Genomic DNA, 13,813 nt, shown 5'->3' with positions numbered 1-13,813 from the left:
ACCTGATCAGGCTGAGGAAGTTGATGAGGCCTTCTATGGGCAGCTGGCAGGAGCCTTGACATTACAGGACCCTGGCTGGTGCAGGGGGAGCTGGCAGAGGTCATTGCTAGGGCACACTGCAGTGTCTTTGGTAAGTCCTGGGGAACAAGAGAGGGGCCTGAGGACTGGGGGAAAGGAAATGTCACTCCAGACTTCAAAAAGGGCAAGAAGGAAGCCCTGGGTCACTGTAGACTGCTCAGCATCACATCCATCCCTGGCAAGGTGATGGAGCAACTTCTCTCAGTGCTGTTTCTTGCCACATCAAGGATGAGAAGTTCAGTACTGGGCCCAGTAGTAGTCAATATATCCATCAGTGACCTGGGTGAGGGAACAGAGTTTGCTGATGACACCAAATTGAAGGCTGTGCTGCCATTCTTCCAGACCTGGACAGCTTGGAGAGGTGGGCAGAGAGACACTCAGTGAAGGACAAGTGTAGAGTCTGGCACCTGGGAAAGAACAACCCCATGGAGCAGTACAGGCTGGGGACTGACCTGCTGGAGAGTAGTGCAGAGGAGAGTGTCCTGGTGGACAGAAAGCCAGTGGCACCCTGGGGTGGATTAGAAGGGCTGTGGTGAGTAGGTTGAGAGAGGTCCTCCTCCCCCTCTGCTCTGGCCTAGTGAGGCCACAATCTGCAGTATCCTGTTCAGTTCTGGGCCATTCAGCTTAAGAAGGACCTGAGGGGACTGCTTGGAAGAATCATAGTATCAAGCAGGTTGGAAGAGAGCTCCAAGCTCATCCAGCCCAACCTAGCACCCAGCCCTGTCCAGTCAACCAGATCATGGCACTAAGTGCTGCAGCCAGGCTTGCCTTGAACATCCCCAGGTGACTCCACCACCTCCCTGGGCAGCCCATTCCAATGCCAATGTCTCTGTGAAGAACTTCTTCCTAACACCCAGGGCCTCCAGGGGACATTCTCCCTCCTCCTCTGTCTGCTCTTGTGTCGCTGAGTTGCTGCTGGCAGCCTGGGGCACACTGATCTGCCCCCCCTGAATGCAGCTTCAGGTCTTCCTCTCCCCTTTCAGGTGTTCTCCACGCTGCTGTTTTGCAAAGCAAATGCAGTTACCATCCTCATGCTCCCTTCTTGGGCCACACAGCCCTTAAGTAGGTCTCGCTGCAGGTCCTTATCTCTGATGCTCCACAAGCAGGGAGAGGTTTGTGTATGCTGCAGGAGCTGAGACGCTGCCACGATCCCTGCGGTGCTGAGGGCTGTGGTTTAGCACTGGGTTTGGTAGCTGGAGGATGGGTGGACTCCAGGATCTTCTATGGTTTGGGTAGCCCAAAGCTGCTGCTTCGGGACAAGGCTGGTTCTCCTCCTTCCTCTGAGTGAGGTCCTTCAGCCATGCCGAGTGAACACCAACTGGGTGCTGGTGTAAGGACCTCGTCCTCAAGACAGATCAGTGCAGCAGTGAGACGCTGAGGTTCCTGAGACAGCCTCTGAGCACTGCCCTGGGGCAGAGAGGCAGTGCCTGGGTGGGGAGAATTGCTCACCCCACGAAGAAGATGCCAGAGCCAAAGCCCTGACGCTAGTCCTGTGTGATGGTTTGGGTGTTCCCTGCCCCCCCACACTTTGTCAAAGCACCCAGACTAGCCTCAGCTGGCTCTGGGAATATGAATGAAGCTATTTATTTACAGCTAGCACAATGTACAAGCAGATATTCACAGTACATACAGTTACAGACAGAAATAGACAGGGGAAAAGGTGATACAGAAACACAACTCCCCTCCCAGAAACCTGAGTCCCCAGGAGGGGCTCTCGACCACCCCTGCACCTTCCCCCTGCCCCTCTCAACCTTACCCCAGTCCTAAAGGAGAACAGAGGTTCAGCCAAGGGGTTAAGCAGCAAAGGTGAGTGGAAGGTGAGGTTAGGGAGCTGCAGCTCAGTCAGAAGCCCAAGGCAGAGAGTGACAAAAATGGCCAGAGTGTTAGCTAATGTTTCCTTTCTTCTTCAGCAAGGCTCTGAGGGAAGCAGACATCACCACTGTCTTCCTTTCACAGCCTGTGATCTGGTTCTCCTCACCAAAGCATTCTACCCTGCTTCCACCTAGCAGAGTCCTGGCATCCAGACCTCACCACAGCTGTGCCTCGCTGCCAGGGGAGCTAAGCTCTGCCCCAGGAGCAGCCCCAGCAGATGCTCAGAGGCCGCCGGAGACCCTGAGCGCCGCCGGGCTGGGGCTCCGCAGCAGGCTCCGGGCACAGCGCCTGAGAGCCGGCAGGGGAGGAGGCCAAAGAGCGGCGCTGACCCGGACAGCTCCGGAGGCAGACACCGGGAACAGCTCAGCACCGAGCGCCCGCCACGGGCACCGAGCGCCCACGGCTGCCGCCGGGTGCGGCACGGAAAGGCTTTCCCCGACCCCCTGCGTGCAGCTCAGAAAGGCTTCCCCCGGGCTGCCTTGGTGCAGCACAGAAAGGCTTCCCCCAGGCTGCCTCGGTGCGGCATAGAAAGTCTTCCCCCAGGCCGCCTCGGTGCAGCTCAGAAAAGCTTCCCCCAGGCCGCCTCGGTGCGGCATAGAAAGTCTTCCCCCAGGCCGCCTCGGTGTAGCACAGAAATGCTTCCCCCGACTTCATGTGTGCAGCACAGAAAGGCTTCCCCCGGGCCGCCTCAGTGTGCCACAGAAAGCCTTCCCCCGACTCCATGGGTGCAGCACAGAAAGGCCTCCCTTGAGGCGCCTCAGGGCCGTCTCTATCGGCCGGGGAATGGCTTCCCCAGTGCCAGCCTCTGCCTCTGCCTTGTGCACCCAGCAGCCGCCGCTCGCCCCCTCGGGCTCTGCACCCTGCTGCTGCTGGCCCTGCCCTTGGCAGCTTTCACAGCCCCACCCGTGCCGGAGCTCAGGTTCCTAAGGGACCTCATCACCCGGCGAGGGTCGACTGGGGTCCTGCAGGTCCCAGCACCACCGGCTTAGGGCCCAGGTGCTGCTGCAAGCACCCTCCACGCAGGAACAAGGCTCAGTGATCTGCCCCCACCCATCACCCCCAAAGCCCAGCACTGCAGGACTCTTGAACTGGGAGCACCAATTACTAACCCATGACTACAACAGACGTCCTCAAATTGGGACCCCTGGGGTGCTCCCAACACAAACCTCCCTCTCAACCGGGTTGCTCGAACTAGAATCGTCCTTGACTGGGCTCTCCCTTACTGGGACCCCACAGCGCGGGGCAGCAGAGACCTGCAGTCCCCACTGCCTGTTAACACAAACCCACAAGCTGCAGATAAAGAGCAGCAGAGCTCTAAGGAGGAAAAACACTGCAGCAGGGCCCACAGCCTTTCCCCACTGGCAGCACTAAAACCTCAGGCACCAGCCACCCAAGGACCAGCTACCTGCCCCTCTCCCCCTCTGGACTCAGCACCCACAACCCCAGCACCACTTTCTCCCTCCCCCCACTAGCCTCACACCCCACCCCCACTCGTGAAGGGGCAGAGAAGGAATCTCTGCCATGATTTAATTCGTTTATTGACTCAAAGGTAACTGCAGCCCAGCTGGGCTGTGCACATGGGGCCGAGCCCCAGTAGAAACGCAGCAGTAAGTCAGGAGCAGGGGGGAGGGGGTGAGCTGCAGCGGGGTGCAGCACCCAGGCTGCTGCAGGAATGGTCAGTTGGGAGCAGGGGTTCACGAGAGCTGCCCGCAGTCGGTGATGGTGATCTTCTTGCTTGTCTTGCCATCTTTGGAGCCGCAGCGCTCCATGGCCTCCACCACGTTCATCCCTTCCTTGACACGGCCAAAGACAACGTGCTTGCCATCCAACCTGCAGGAGAGAAACGGCTCACAGCTGCCACCTGCCATCCCCCCCACGCACCCTGGCACCCCATCTGTCACATCACCTCCCTGCTGGAGCGGGTGCTAGGAACCCCCCCATGCTTGCCTCCCAACTTACCACTCGGTCTTGGCAGTGCAGATAAAGAACTGGGAGCCATTTGTGTTGGGGCCAGCGTTGGCCATGGACAGGATGCCAGGGCCTGTGTGCTTCAGGATGAAGTTCTCATCAGGGAACTTCTCCCCGTAGATGGATTTGCCGCCGGTGCCATTGTGGCGCGTGAAGTCACCACCCTGCAGGGAAGAGAACCCTCAGACCAGGTGCAGGAGCCCTGCAGAGCCTGCAAACAGCAGAGCTCCTTCCCACCCCAAACCTGCAAGCACCCAACTTCAGAACACACCCAAGCACTTCATCTCCTCCCCCAGCCACCTCCCCTGCTGCGGGAAGGGCACCACGCACCTGGCACATGAACCCTGGAATGATTCTATGGAAGCAGGACCCCTTGTAGCCAAATCCCTTCTCACCAGTGCTCAGGGCACGGAAGTTTTCTGTAAAGGAAGGAGAAAAGCACCGTGAGAGGCTCATTTAGCCTAGAGCTGGGGAGAGCAGCAAGGTCTGGTGTAGGCACAGCGTGGCCAGGGCCACTTTACCAACCTGCTGTCTTCGGGACCTTGTCTGCAAACAGCTGCAAAGAGAGGAGAGGACGTTAGGGCAGGGTGAAGAGCATCAACCACCCTTCCCCGGGGGTACCCGCAGCACAGCAGGCATCCTCCCTCCCCCTCGCTGCTCCCAGAGGTGATCCTAGCTGTGTCTGCAGCTGCAGAGGTCTCTCCACCTCACACTCGCATCTGGAGGCACCCGGGAACTCTGAGCTAACACAAGAAGCATCCAAAGGACGCCGAGCAGCAGGGCAGACGCGCGGCAGCTCCGTGCCCGGCATTCCATTCAATCCCTCCTCGACTCGAGCCTGCCCAGGCAGGGGCCAAGCTGCCTCCCAGTCACACCAGCTGGATTCGCAGCGAACAGCATCTGCGCTCCGGGCAGCTCCCCGCGGGCTCTGCGACAGCCGCAGTGCAGCCTCCCGGAGCTCGGCCCCGGCCGTGCCGGAGATGCTTCGCCGTCCGGGGGGGGCCAGCTCGGCAGGGCGCGAAATGCTTCGCTTCGGCCGCGACAATCCCGCCGAGATCGGGTTGCAGCCGCTCTCGCCCTCCGCTCCGACATCCAGGAGCGCCCCGGGGCCCGTGAAAGCATCCCCCGGTGGGAGCGGGCGGCTGGCTGGGATGCGGAGCGTGGCTGCGCGGCTGCTGCGGCCCCGATGTGGCGGGGGACGGGGACAAAATGGCGGCACGGGCAGCCGCGGCCCCGATTCTGCGGCGGGGGAAGCCGCCGCGCCCCCCCCTCCCCCATCCCCCTGGGGCGGAGCAGGGCGGCGCGAAGCCTGCCCGACGGTAATGGGCCGAGGCTGCCGCCGGCCGAGGGCAAGGCACGCTGCGGCGGAGCTGCCCGCGGGCGGCGGCACGCCCCGGGCTGGCTATACGCAGCCGCCACTTGCAAAGCGACTCCCGCCGCATCCTCCGCCCGGATCGGCGGAACCGGAGGCTATGCAAGGTCCTTTGTTCCCTCCGCGCCGGGCCTTGGCGGTCCGGCATCGCCATCCCTGCAGGAGCCACGTGGGAGCCGCCAGCCCCCCGCCGCCAGCCCCCTCCCCAGCAAGGACCCCGCAGCGCCGAAATGGCGGCAGTGCCCCTCCCCCGCCCGCGGCGCCCCCTGCCCCCGCCAGGAAATGGCGGCAACTCCCACCCCCCACCAAGCCTGCTCCCTTCAGCCCCCAGCCCTCAGACTCCCATCCCACCTCGAAGGTGACCCGACCCAGGGGTTCACTGTTGGCGGCGATATCGAAAAAGACGACAGGGTTGGCCATGGCTGGGCGTGCGCTGGGCAGCAGCAACACAACGGGGCGGCGGGCGCGGCGCAGCGGAAGGAGCTCCGCTCCCCGCCGAACCTTATATAGGGCTGGGAGAGCCCGCCTCTGCCGCGGCACTAGCCAACCGCTGCTGGCTTTTCCTCGGAGTGGCGGGACACACAGCCAATCGACGCTGGCGTGTCTGAGTCGGGGGGAAGAACGGGGGCGAGGGGCTGCCGAGCTTCGCGGCTGGGCAGGGCGGGTCGCGCATGCGCGGTGCCTGCGGGGAGGTGGGAGGGGGAAGGCAGAGCCGGGGCTGGGGGCTGGGCTGGGGCTGCGGGACCGGAGGCGTGGGGCAGGGCGGCGGCTGTGGGGCTGTAGGCGGGTACGGCAGGCCTGCGGCAGGCTGCCGGTTGCCTGCTGCCCTGCGATAGGGGTCTCGTGGGAACGGCAGCCACGGGCTCCATTTGGGTCGCCCACCGTGTTTGTGGGGCCATGGCGCAGCCGGGCTCCGCTACAGACCCGCCAGCCGAGGGCACGCCGCTGCCGCCACGCCGCGCAGGGCCTACCGGCAGCGCTGCCCGCGGGTTAATGATTGGCAGCAATGGTCACGGTTCACCGCCTCGCCCGGACACGCTCCCGCGGGAGGGAGCAGGATCCCTCCGGGCACCCACCGACCGAGGACCTCCTGCCCGCGATGTGGGGAGGGAGGAGGCCGTGGCCGACAAAGGACGGCGCAAGCCTCGCCGAAACGAAATCCTTTAATAGCCAGCGATGAGGAGACGAACGGGCAGCTCTGCGGGGGGGCCGCGGGGCGGCTGGGGGCCACCCCCACCCCCCGGGCCGGGCGCGGATGGTACGGGAGGAAGCAGCGTGTGCACATGGAGGGGGGCGCAGGCCGCCCCCAGCGATGCCTTTAAATAGGGGAGGGCGAGGGGCAGTAGTGTTTCTACACTATGTACAGCCTTGTGCTTCTGGGGGGAGCCCGGGCCCGGCTGCCGCTCCCATCGCAGCCCTGCGGGACAAGTCCTCGTGTGGCGGGAGGGGGTCCCGGTTCTACGGCAGGCAGGGGCACGCCAGCGCTGCCCCCCCCGGGCTCGTGGGAGGTTTGGGAGGGATCCGGTGCTGGGAGGTGAGGATGGCTCAGTTGTTCTCGAAGAGGGAGAGGAGGTCGTCGTTGCTGCTGCTGGGGAGGTCGGGGGGGCCCAGGTAGGAGAGCAGCTCGTCGGGGTTCGTCAGCTCGGGCAGGAGCTGGGGGCGGCAGCGGGTCACTACCGGGACCCCCCTCAGCTCCTCTCCACCCACCCCGCCGCGGATGGGGTCCCAAACCAGCAGCGAGACCCCCCCAGCCACCCCTCCCCGGGGTACTCACGTCAAGGGCAGGCTCTGACCCGTCGCCCGTGCCGGCCATGCCGGGTGCGGGGGGGAAGGCGAGGTCCGGGGCGTGCGCCGGGCCGGGAGGGGCCAGGGGAGGCCGTGCCGGGGCGCTCCGGTGGTGCAGTGGCTGCGCCGGCTGGCTGCCCGCGGCGGGGGTGTGCAGCCCCGGCTGCACCGGGGGATGGGACGGCTCCATCCGCCCCGGCAGGGGCAGCTGGCAGGTAAAGTGTAGTAGTCAGACCCCCTCTCCAGCGAGACCTCCCCCCTGCTCCCCCTGCAGGGAGAAGGAGAGGCCTAGAGAAGCCCCCATACTCACAACCCAGCTGACCTGTGTGGGGAGTGGGGGCGCGGGGGGCTTCTCAGGGGCCAGGAGGCTGCCCGGAATGTCAGACTGGTAGGAGATGGGGGGGGGAGCCGGGGCAAAGTCGGTCAGCGTTGGTGTGCCCGGGGCACCCGGGGTTGGGAAGGGCTCTGGAAAGCCTCCCGGGCCCGGAAAGCTGGAACCTGCGTGGGGAAAAGAACTGAGTGGGGGTGGGGTGGGACAACTGACAGGTACTGCCCCTGTCCACCGTGGCTCCCCCCGTACCCGGGGCACCGTAGTCAGCAGCAGCACCGGCCGGTGGTGGCAGTGCCGGGAAGGGCACAGAGCCGGGCCCCAGGGCTGCGATCATCTCCATGATGTTGGGCAGCACCATGTGCGTGGGGCTGAGGGTTCGGCACCGCTTCAGCACCGGGCCCTCGGGCTCCTCCTTGACGTGGATGTCAGGTTTGACCGGGACGGGTTTCCAGCTACAGGTCGGGTCGATGGTGATCTCCTCATGCTCGGAGCTGATGGGCATCAGGATGGCAAAGGGACTCAGTTTGGAGAGGCAACTGCACAGCCTCCCAAGGGGTGGCATAGTGCTGGCCACAGATGGACAGACAGGGCAGGGATGCTTACTTCTGGATGTAGATCAGGATGCCCAGCATGTACTGGTCCACCTCCAGCCCCTCCAGCAGGGCTGTCTTACTGCGGGCAGAGAAGAGCAGGGTGAGGACAGGGAACCACGCCCGCAGGCAGGGCACTTGAGGCACAGCCCCCACTCACTTGCAGACAGGACACCGCCACGTCCCCCGCTCACAGTTCAGCTGCAGGTAGGACTCCAGGTCGAAGCACTGCAGAGGGAGAGCAGCAGCTGAACCAGCTGGGGGGAAACGGGGTGAGGGACACACCCCAGACCTGCCACCACACCTACCTGTATGTGCCGGCAGTCGTGGCCCCTGGCAGGGAGCTGAATCCTCCGGAAGGTGATGGGACACTTGAGGGACACCTTGATGGCTGTCTGCTCCACCCCGTCCTCGCCATTGGGCCCTGGGGTCCCGGGGATGGTCCCACTGCTGAAGTTGCGTTTGACTGGGGGAAGCAAGAGAGGTCAGCACTAGGATGCTGGTGTAGTGGTGCCACTGTGGTGGCGTCTGTTGCCTTGTCCCCCATATCGTGCACCAACCCCAAACCAGGATGTCCCCTGCACCATGCTGCAGCCCTGGACCAGAGTGTACCCCCAGACCACACTACAGCCCCAGACTAGGGCGAACCCCAGACCACAATGCAGCCCTGGACCAGAGTGCACCCCCAGACCATGCTGCAGCCTCAGACTAGAGTGAACCCCAGACCACGATGAAGACCTGGACCAGAGTGCACCCCCAGACCATGCTGCAGACCCAGACTAGAGCGAACCCCAGACCACAGTGCAGCCCTGGACCAGAGTGTACCCCCAGACCATGCTGCTACCTCCCACCCCTAGGGCCCCAAGGGCTCACTTTTGGTGATGCAGTGCTCGGCAGGCAGCAGTCGCTTCTTGATGAGGCCCTGCAGCACGGAGCGCACCGAGGGGCGGTGCACCAACTGCAGCACGAAGAGGTGGGACTGTGGGGACACAGGGCAGGGGGCGTTGAGCCGCGGTGCCAGCTGCCTCCCGCCGGGCCCGCGGCACGCCCCGCGCCGTGACTCACGCAGCAGCAGGCGGTGACGGTGATCTGGATGGTGTTCCTGCCGGGCTGGCACACGTGCTTCAGGTAGAGCGGCTTGTGCGAGGTCTTGTTGTCGCCGCGCTCGATGCTCAGCGGCGTGGCGTTGACGCTGACCTGCACCGACGCCGGCCAGTTGGTGTTCATCTGCCGGTCCTCGTGGTGGTAGCATTTGAACTGCAGCTCCAGGTCAGGCCTGGCGGGGCGGGCAGCGGTGTGGGCAGGCAGCAAGCATGCCTGCACCCCTGCTGCTGTGCCGTGCTGAGCCGTGCCGCGCACCGCCATGTGACAAACCGCACTGAGCGCCACCGCACGGCGCCGTGCCAAGGCACGCTGTGTACCATCGCCCCTTACAGCGCTGTACAGTGCCAAGGCATGCTGGGCACCGCTGCATCACACAGCACTGTGCCATGCCAGTGCACACCGTGTACCACTGCCCCATACAGCAGTGTGTGCTGTGCCAAGCCATGCCATGTACTACTGCCCCATACAGCAGTGTGTGCTGTGCCAAGCCATGCCATGCCATGTACCACTGCCCCATACAGCAGTGTGTGCTGTGCCAAGCCATGCCATGTACTACTGCCCCATACAGCAGTGTGTGCTGTGCCAAGCCATGCCATGTACCACTGCCCCATACAGCAGTGTGTGCTGTGCCAAGCCACACCATGTACCGCTGCCCCACACAGCACTATGCTGTGCCAAGCCACACCATGTACCACTGCCCCATATGGCACTGTGCCATGCCAAAATGTGCTGGACACTGCTGCATAATACAGCACCATGCCATGTTGAACCATGCCATGTAGCATGACAGCACCATGCCACGCCACACCAGGTACTGCCATGCCATGCACCAGGTGACAAGCTGTACCGCATGGCACCGCAGCATGCACTGTGCCACACAGCACCACACCAAGCAGCACTGCCTGACACTGTGTTGCTCTGCCACACGGCTGCCATGCCCTGCAGTGCCGTGCCATGCCATGCCATGCCATGAGGCTTGCAGCCCCCCTGCCACCCCCACCTCATCATGAGGGTCTTGTAGACGGAGTCGCGCAGCTGGAAGACGTGGTTGCTGACGGCCAGGTTGTGCTGCAGGCGGAAGGGCTCCAGCACCACCCCGTCCCGCACCGGGAACGTCAGCCGCAGCTCCTCCCCGGGGGCCGGCCCTGCTGGCGACACCATCAGCGGGGACCCCGCGCCCCGGCCGCGCCCCTGGCCACGCCCCGGCAAGCCCCACCCACTAGTTAAGGCCCCACCCTGCGGGAAGCTCCGCCCCACAGAATCGCCTCTCCTTCGTGCCCACTCTGCTTGGCAGCCCAACTCCAGGTCTCCCCCTAAAGCGCGAAGGCTCCCGGCACTGGCAGCCTCTCCCGAGCCCACTCTTGTCATAAGCCTCAGGCTGCCCACCCACCGGGCACCGTCTTCAGGACATCCCCGCAGCCTTTGGCAGTGCCCACACCCCCTGTGCCAAAGCCCCATCCCCTCCTTCTCTCCCCTCGGCCTGCCAGCCGCTGGGACACTTGCAGGGCCCCGGGGGTATGGAAGGGAAGGGTCGTCTGTGATGTGGCCCCCACGCAGGACACCTACCCGAAGGGGACTGGTGCAGGGAGGTGACGTTGGGCTTCATGTCTGGCAGGAAGGGCGACTTGAGCTCCTGCCCAGGCGATGTGTACTGTGGCATGCCGCTGCCTGGTGTCATGGGTGGTGTGGGGTTCCCTGCCAGCGGCGAGCTGGGGTACCCTGGCAGCGACCGGCTCGGCTGTGGAGGCACCACGCACCCTCAGCACCCAGTCGGGCTGGCACTGCCACCCCCCACACACACCCTGGTGCTGGCACTCACCCCGTTGACAGCTGCCTGGCTATAGCTGCCGAAGCTGGCACCCTGCCCGTTGAACTGTTCGGCTGGCTGCAGGGGAAGGAAGGTCCGCAGGGGCTGTCACCGAGGGATGGCAGACACTTGCCCCCCCCTACCCTGTGCCTGCTGCACCCCCTGCAGTACCTTGTAATAGGGTCCGGCGTTGCTGGAGGCGGAGAGGTACTGGCCCACGCCCTGCTGCAGCCTGTGGCCGGGGTAGGAGGGCGACGGAGTGGAGGGCTGTGGGGCACTGGGGGCATACTGGGCACCGGCCGCAGCATACTGCCCACCCTGCAGGTACTGCTGTGCTGGGTATCCCTGCGAGGCCAGAGGGTTCAGTGCCAACGGTAAGGAGGGGGCTGGTGCCAGCACGCCACGGGCCCCACCAGCGTGTCCACTCACCTCGCTGGAGTATGCCCGCTTGAGGCCCTGCCGGGACACCTGCTGGCTCGCAGGGGGGCCGGGGTAGGCATGCTGGGGCATCCGCTGCCCGCCGTACAGGGGGCCAGCGCTGGGTGCCCGTGCGGGGCTCATGCTCACAGGGGAAATGCCAGAGGGAGCCATGACGCCTGCCATGCCAGCAGGGCTCATGCCAGCAGGCCCACGGGGTCCGGCATGGGGCAGGAACTGGCTGCTGAAGGGCTGTCCCGCGCCCATCTACAGCACGGAGAAAGGGGTGGTCACAGCGGGGCCGCGGTGGCAGCTGGCTCCCTGGCCGTGCCACGGCTGGGCTCTTACCGCGCTGTACTGGCTCAGTTCCTGGCTCTGCTTCTCCTGCAGCGCCGCCACTGTCGCCGTGGCCGTGGCCGTGGCAGTGGCGGCGGCGGCAGCCACGGCGGCGGCAGCAGCTGCCTGGGTGAAATCAGCTGGGGGCCGGCCGGTGTGTGAGGGGAGCCCCATGCCACCCGGGCCAGTGGGGCTGCCGGCGTAACTGCAGGACAGAGAGGTAGAGAAGGGGCACATGATGCCCCCGCAGCAGGGCGGCGCCGGGATGGGGTGCGCAGGGACACCCTTACCTGGCGGCAAAGCCTGGCCCGCCGGGGTAGGCGCTGCGGCCGTAGATGCCCGGCTGCACGTAGCCCTTGCCAGGTGCCCCCTCGGTGAAGGGCTGCTGCGGTAAGAACGGCGGCGAGCTCATGCCCGAGCCGGTGCCAGCCATGCCAGGCAGCAGCGGAGTGCTGGAGCTGCCTCCCCCGGGGCCCATGGGGCTGCCGAAAACCTAGAGGATGGCATCGAGAGGCAGGGGGTCAGGCAGAAGGACGGCACTGGGTGGGCAAGGGGTCAAGTGGGGCACAACCCTGCCAGTTTGCAGGGCAGGGTGGGGAGCCCGGGGTGGGGGCCTCGGGTGCCTCCGGGTACCTGGCTCTGGGAGGTGTTGCTGACACCCCAGACGGTGGTTACCACGGAGAGGGATCCCGCGGGCTGATTGGAGCTCTGTTGCCAGGGAACAGCCTCGTATGCAAATGAACCATCACTGGAATAAACCCAAATTAATGAAGAGCAGGGAAGGAGGGGCCGGGGGGCCGCGGGCCAGGGGGCACCCGGGGGTGCCGGCTCTCACCCGTGGGGGGTGGGCGGCAGAGAGGGTTTCATGGGGTTCATGGGGTTCATCGACGGCAGCCGGGCGCGGGCTGGGTCTTCTGAGGCCGCGGCGGACGCTGCGGGACGGCGTCACCGTCACCGAGGCTGCGGGAGTCAGAGGAAGCGGCGGGTGAGGGGGCGGCCGGCCCCGGAGGGCCAGGAGCTGGGGGCGCCTGGAGCCTACATGATCCCCCCCCCCAGCTCCGGCACCGCCACTTAGTGTCCTGCTCGGTCTGGCACGGGGACACGGCCGGCACGGCTCGGCCCCGCCGCCGGGCGAGGAACGGGGAGGTGCCCGTGGGTCCCTCGGGAGCCTCCCCGGAGCCAGCCCACCGCGGTTCCCCCCGACATCCCCGCGGACACCGACTCGGCCTCGGAAGCCGCAGGGCCGGGGGCTTTCCCCACGCCCGTGGGTGGGGGCAAGCCGCGGGGACTTTCCAGGGCGTGACCCGGAGCGAGGGGCAGGACGCGGCCCCCTTGACATCGCCCCCCAGCGCCGCCCGGGGCACGTCTAAAGGAGGGGGCACCCGGGGGTGCTGCTGCGGGGTCACCCTGGCGCCTTCCGTTCCCCGCGGGAGGGCGGCGGGGGGCGTGGTGGTGGCCACCCGAGCCACCAGGAGGTGCCACCGGCCACGGCGCGCCCCCGCCGACGGTGACAGCCTCTGCCTCACCTTCCCCGGCCGCGAACCCGGCAGCACCGCGGGGCCAGGCCCCGGGCCCGGACCGCCCTCCCCGCACCATTGCCACGGCAACAGCCCCCGGGCACAGCGCCCGGAGGGGCGCGGGGCTGCGCGCGGGGCCCCGTCCTGCGCGCCCCCCGCCGGCCCCAGCCCGCCGCCGCCCGGCCCCGCCGGCCCCTGCCCCGCACTCACCGTCGCGATCGGCCCAAAATGGCCCTGGCGGCGCCGGGCGCGCGCGGCTGCGCGGAGGCTGCGCGGGATGTTCAGCCCGCGCGCGGCCGCGGCCCCATGGCGGCGCGGGCGGGACGGGGCGCGCGGGGCCGGGGCGGGGCCGGGCCGGGCCGAGCCGAACCGGGCCGGGCCGAGCCGAGCCGAACCGAACCGGGCCGGGCCGAGCCGAGCCCGCGCCGCCGCCGCCGCCGCCGCCGCGCACAATGGGGCCGCGCGCTCATCGGTGTGCTCGGCGCGCCCCGCCCCGGCCAGGCGCAGGCAGCCGAGCACCGAGCGCGGGAGCGCGGCCACACGGCGCGGCCAGGGGCGGCTGTGCCACGCGTGTGCGGCAGCCCGGCCGGGGCCGAGGGCTGCGCGGGGCGGCAGGGCGCACGCGTGTCCGCGAGC

The 13,813-nt window shown here is 66.3% G+C and overlaps 1 protein-coding gene across 3 annotated transcripts; it reads right to left on the bottom strand.

The window, feature by feature from the left end:
- Positions 1–3,470: 3,470 nt before the first annotated feature.
- LOC135192548 (peptidyl-prolyl cis-trans isomerase A) lies at positions 3,471–13,468 on the bottom strand. Of its 3 annotated transcripts, XM_064175774.1 has the most exons (21): positions 12,496–12,620; positions 12,294–12,408; positions 11,951–12,153; positions 11,673–11,865; positions 11,337–11,591; positions 11,079–11,252; positions 10,920–10,985; positions 10,667–10,838; positions 10,101–10,245; positions 9,062–9,272; positions 8,870–8,975; positions 8,305–8,462; positions 8,157–8,224; positions 8,010–8,078; positions 7,656–7,897; positions 7,398–7,573; positions 7,065–7,283; positions 4,444–4,474; positions 4,249–4,337; positions 3,910–4,082; positions 3,471–3,780 (listed from the first exon to the last, which is right to left on the bottom strand). In XM_064175774.1, exons 1-21 carry the CDS (start codon positions 12,543–12,545, stop codon positions 3,645–3,647), a joined length of 3,051 nt encoding a protein of 1,016 aa, XP_064031844.1. In that variant the 5' UTR covers positions 12,546–12,620; the 3' UTR covers positions 3,471–3,644. The 3 variants fall into 3 exon arrangements, with proteins under 3 accessions (XP_064031844.1, XP_064031846.1, XP_064031845.1); XM_064175775.1 differs by lacking the exons at positions 3,471–3,780; positions 3,910–4,082; positions 4,249–4,337; positions 4,444–4,474 and adding exons at positions 6,434–6,943; positions 13,388–13,468; XM_064175776.1 differs by lacking the exons at positions 7,065–7,283; positions 7,398–7,573; positions 7,656–7,897; ... (12 more) ...; positions 12,294–12,408; positions 12,496–12,620 and adding an exon at positions 5,642–5,778.
- Positions 13,469–13,813: the final 345 nt, after the last annotated feature.

Source organism: Pogoniulus pusillus, chromosome 42, assembly GCF_015220805.1.
Source record: "Pogoniulus pusillus isolate bPogPus1 chromosome 42, bPogPus1.pri, whole genome shotgun sequence".
Lineage (NCBI taxonomy): Eukaryota > Metazoa > Chordata > Aves > Piciformes > Lybiidae > Pogoniulus > Pogoniulus pusillus.
The sequence above is the reverse complement of the archived record's forward strand: the minus strand, read 5'-3'. Positions and strand labels throughout refer to the sequence as shown.

Coding starts and splice junctions, on each gene's coding strand:
- LOC135192548 (XM_064175774.1), bottom strand. CDS start 12,545: ATGAACCCCATGAACCCCATGAAACCCTCTCTGCCGCCCACCCCCCAC. Junction 11,253..11,336: donor AGCGGGCATACTCCAGCGAG/GTGAGTGGACAC, acceptor CTGGCCTCGCAG/GGATACCCAGCACAGCAGTA. Junction 10,986..11,078: donor ACGCCGGACCCTATTACAAG/GTACTGCAGGGG, acceptor CTTCCCCTGCAG/CCAGCCGAACAGTTCAACGG.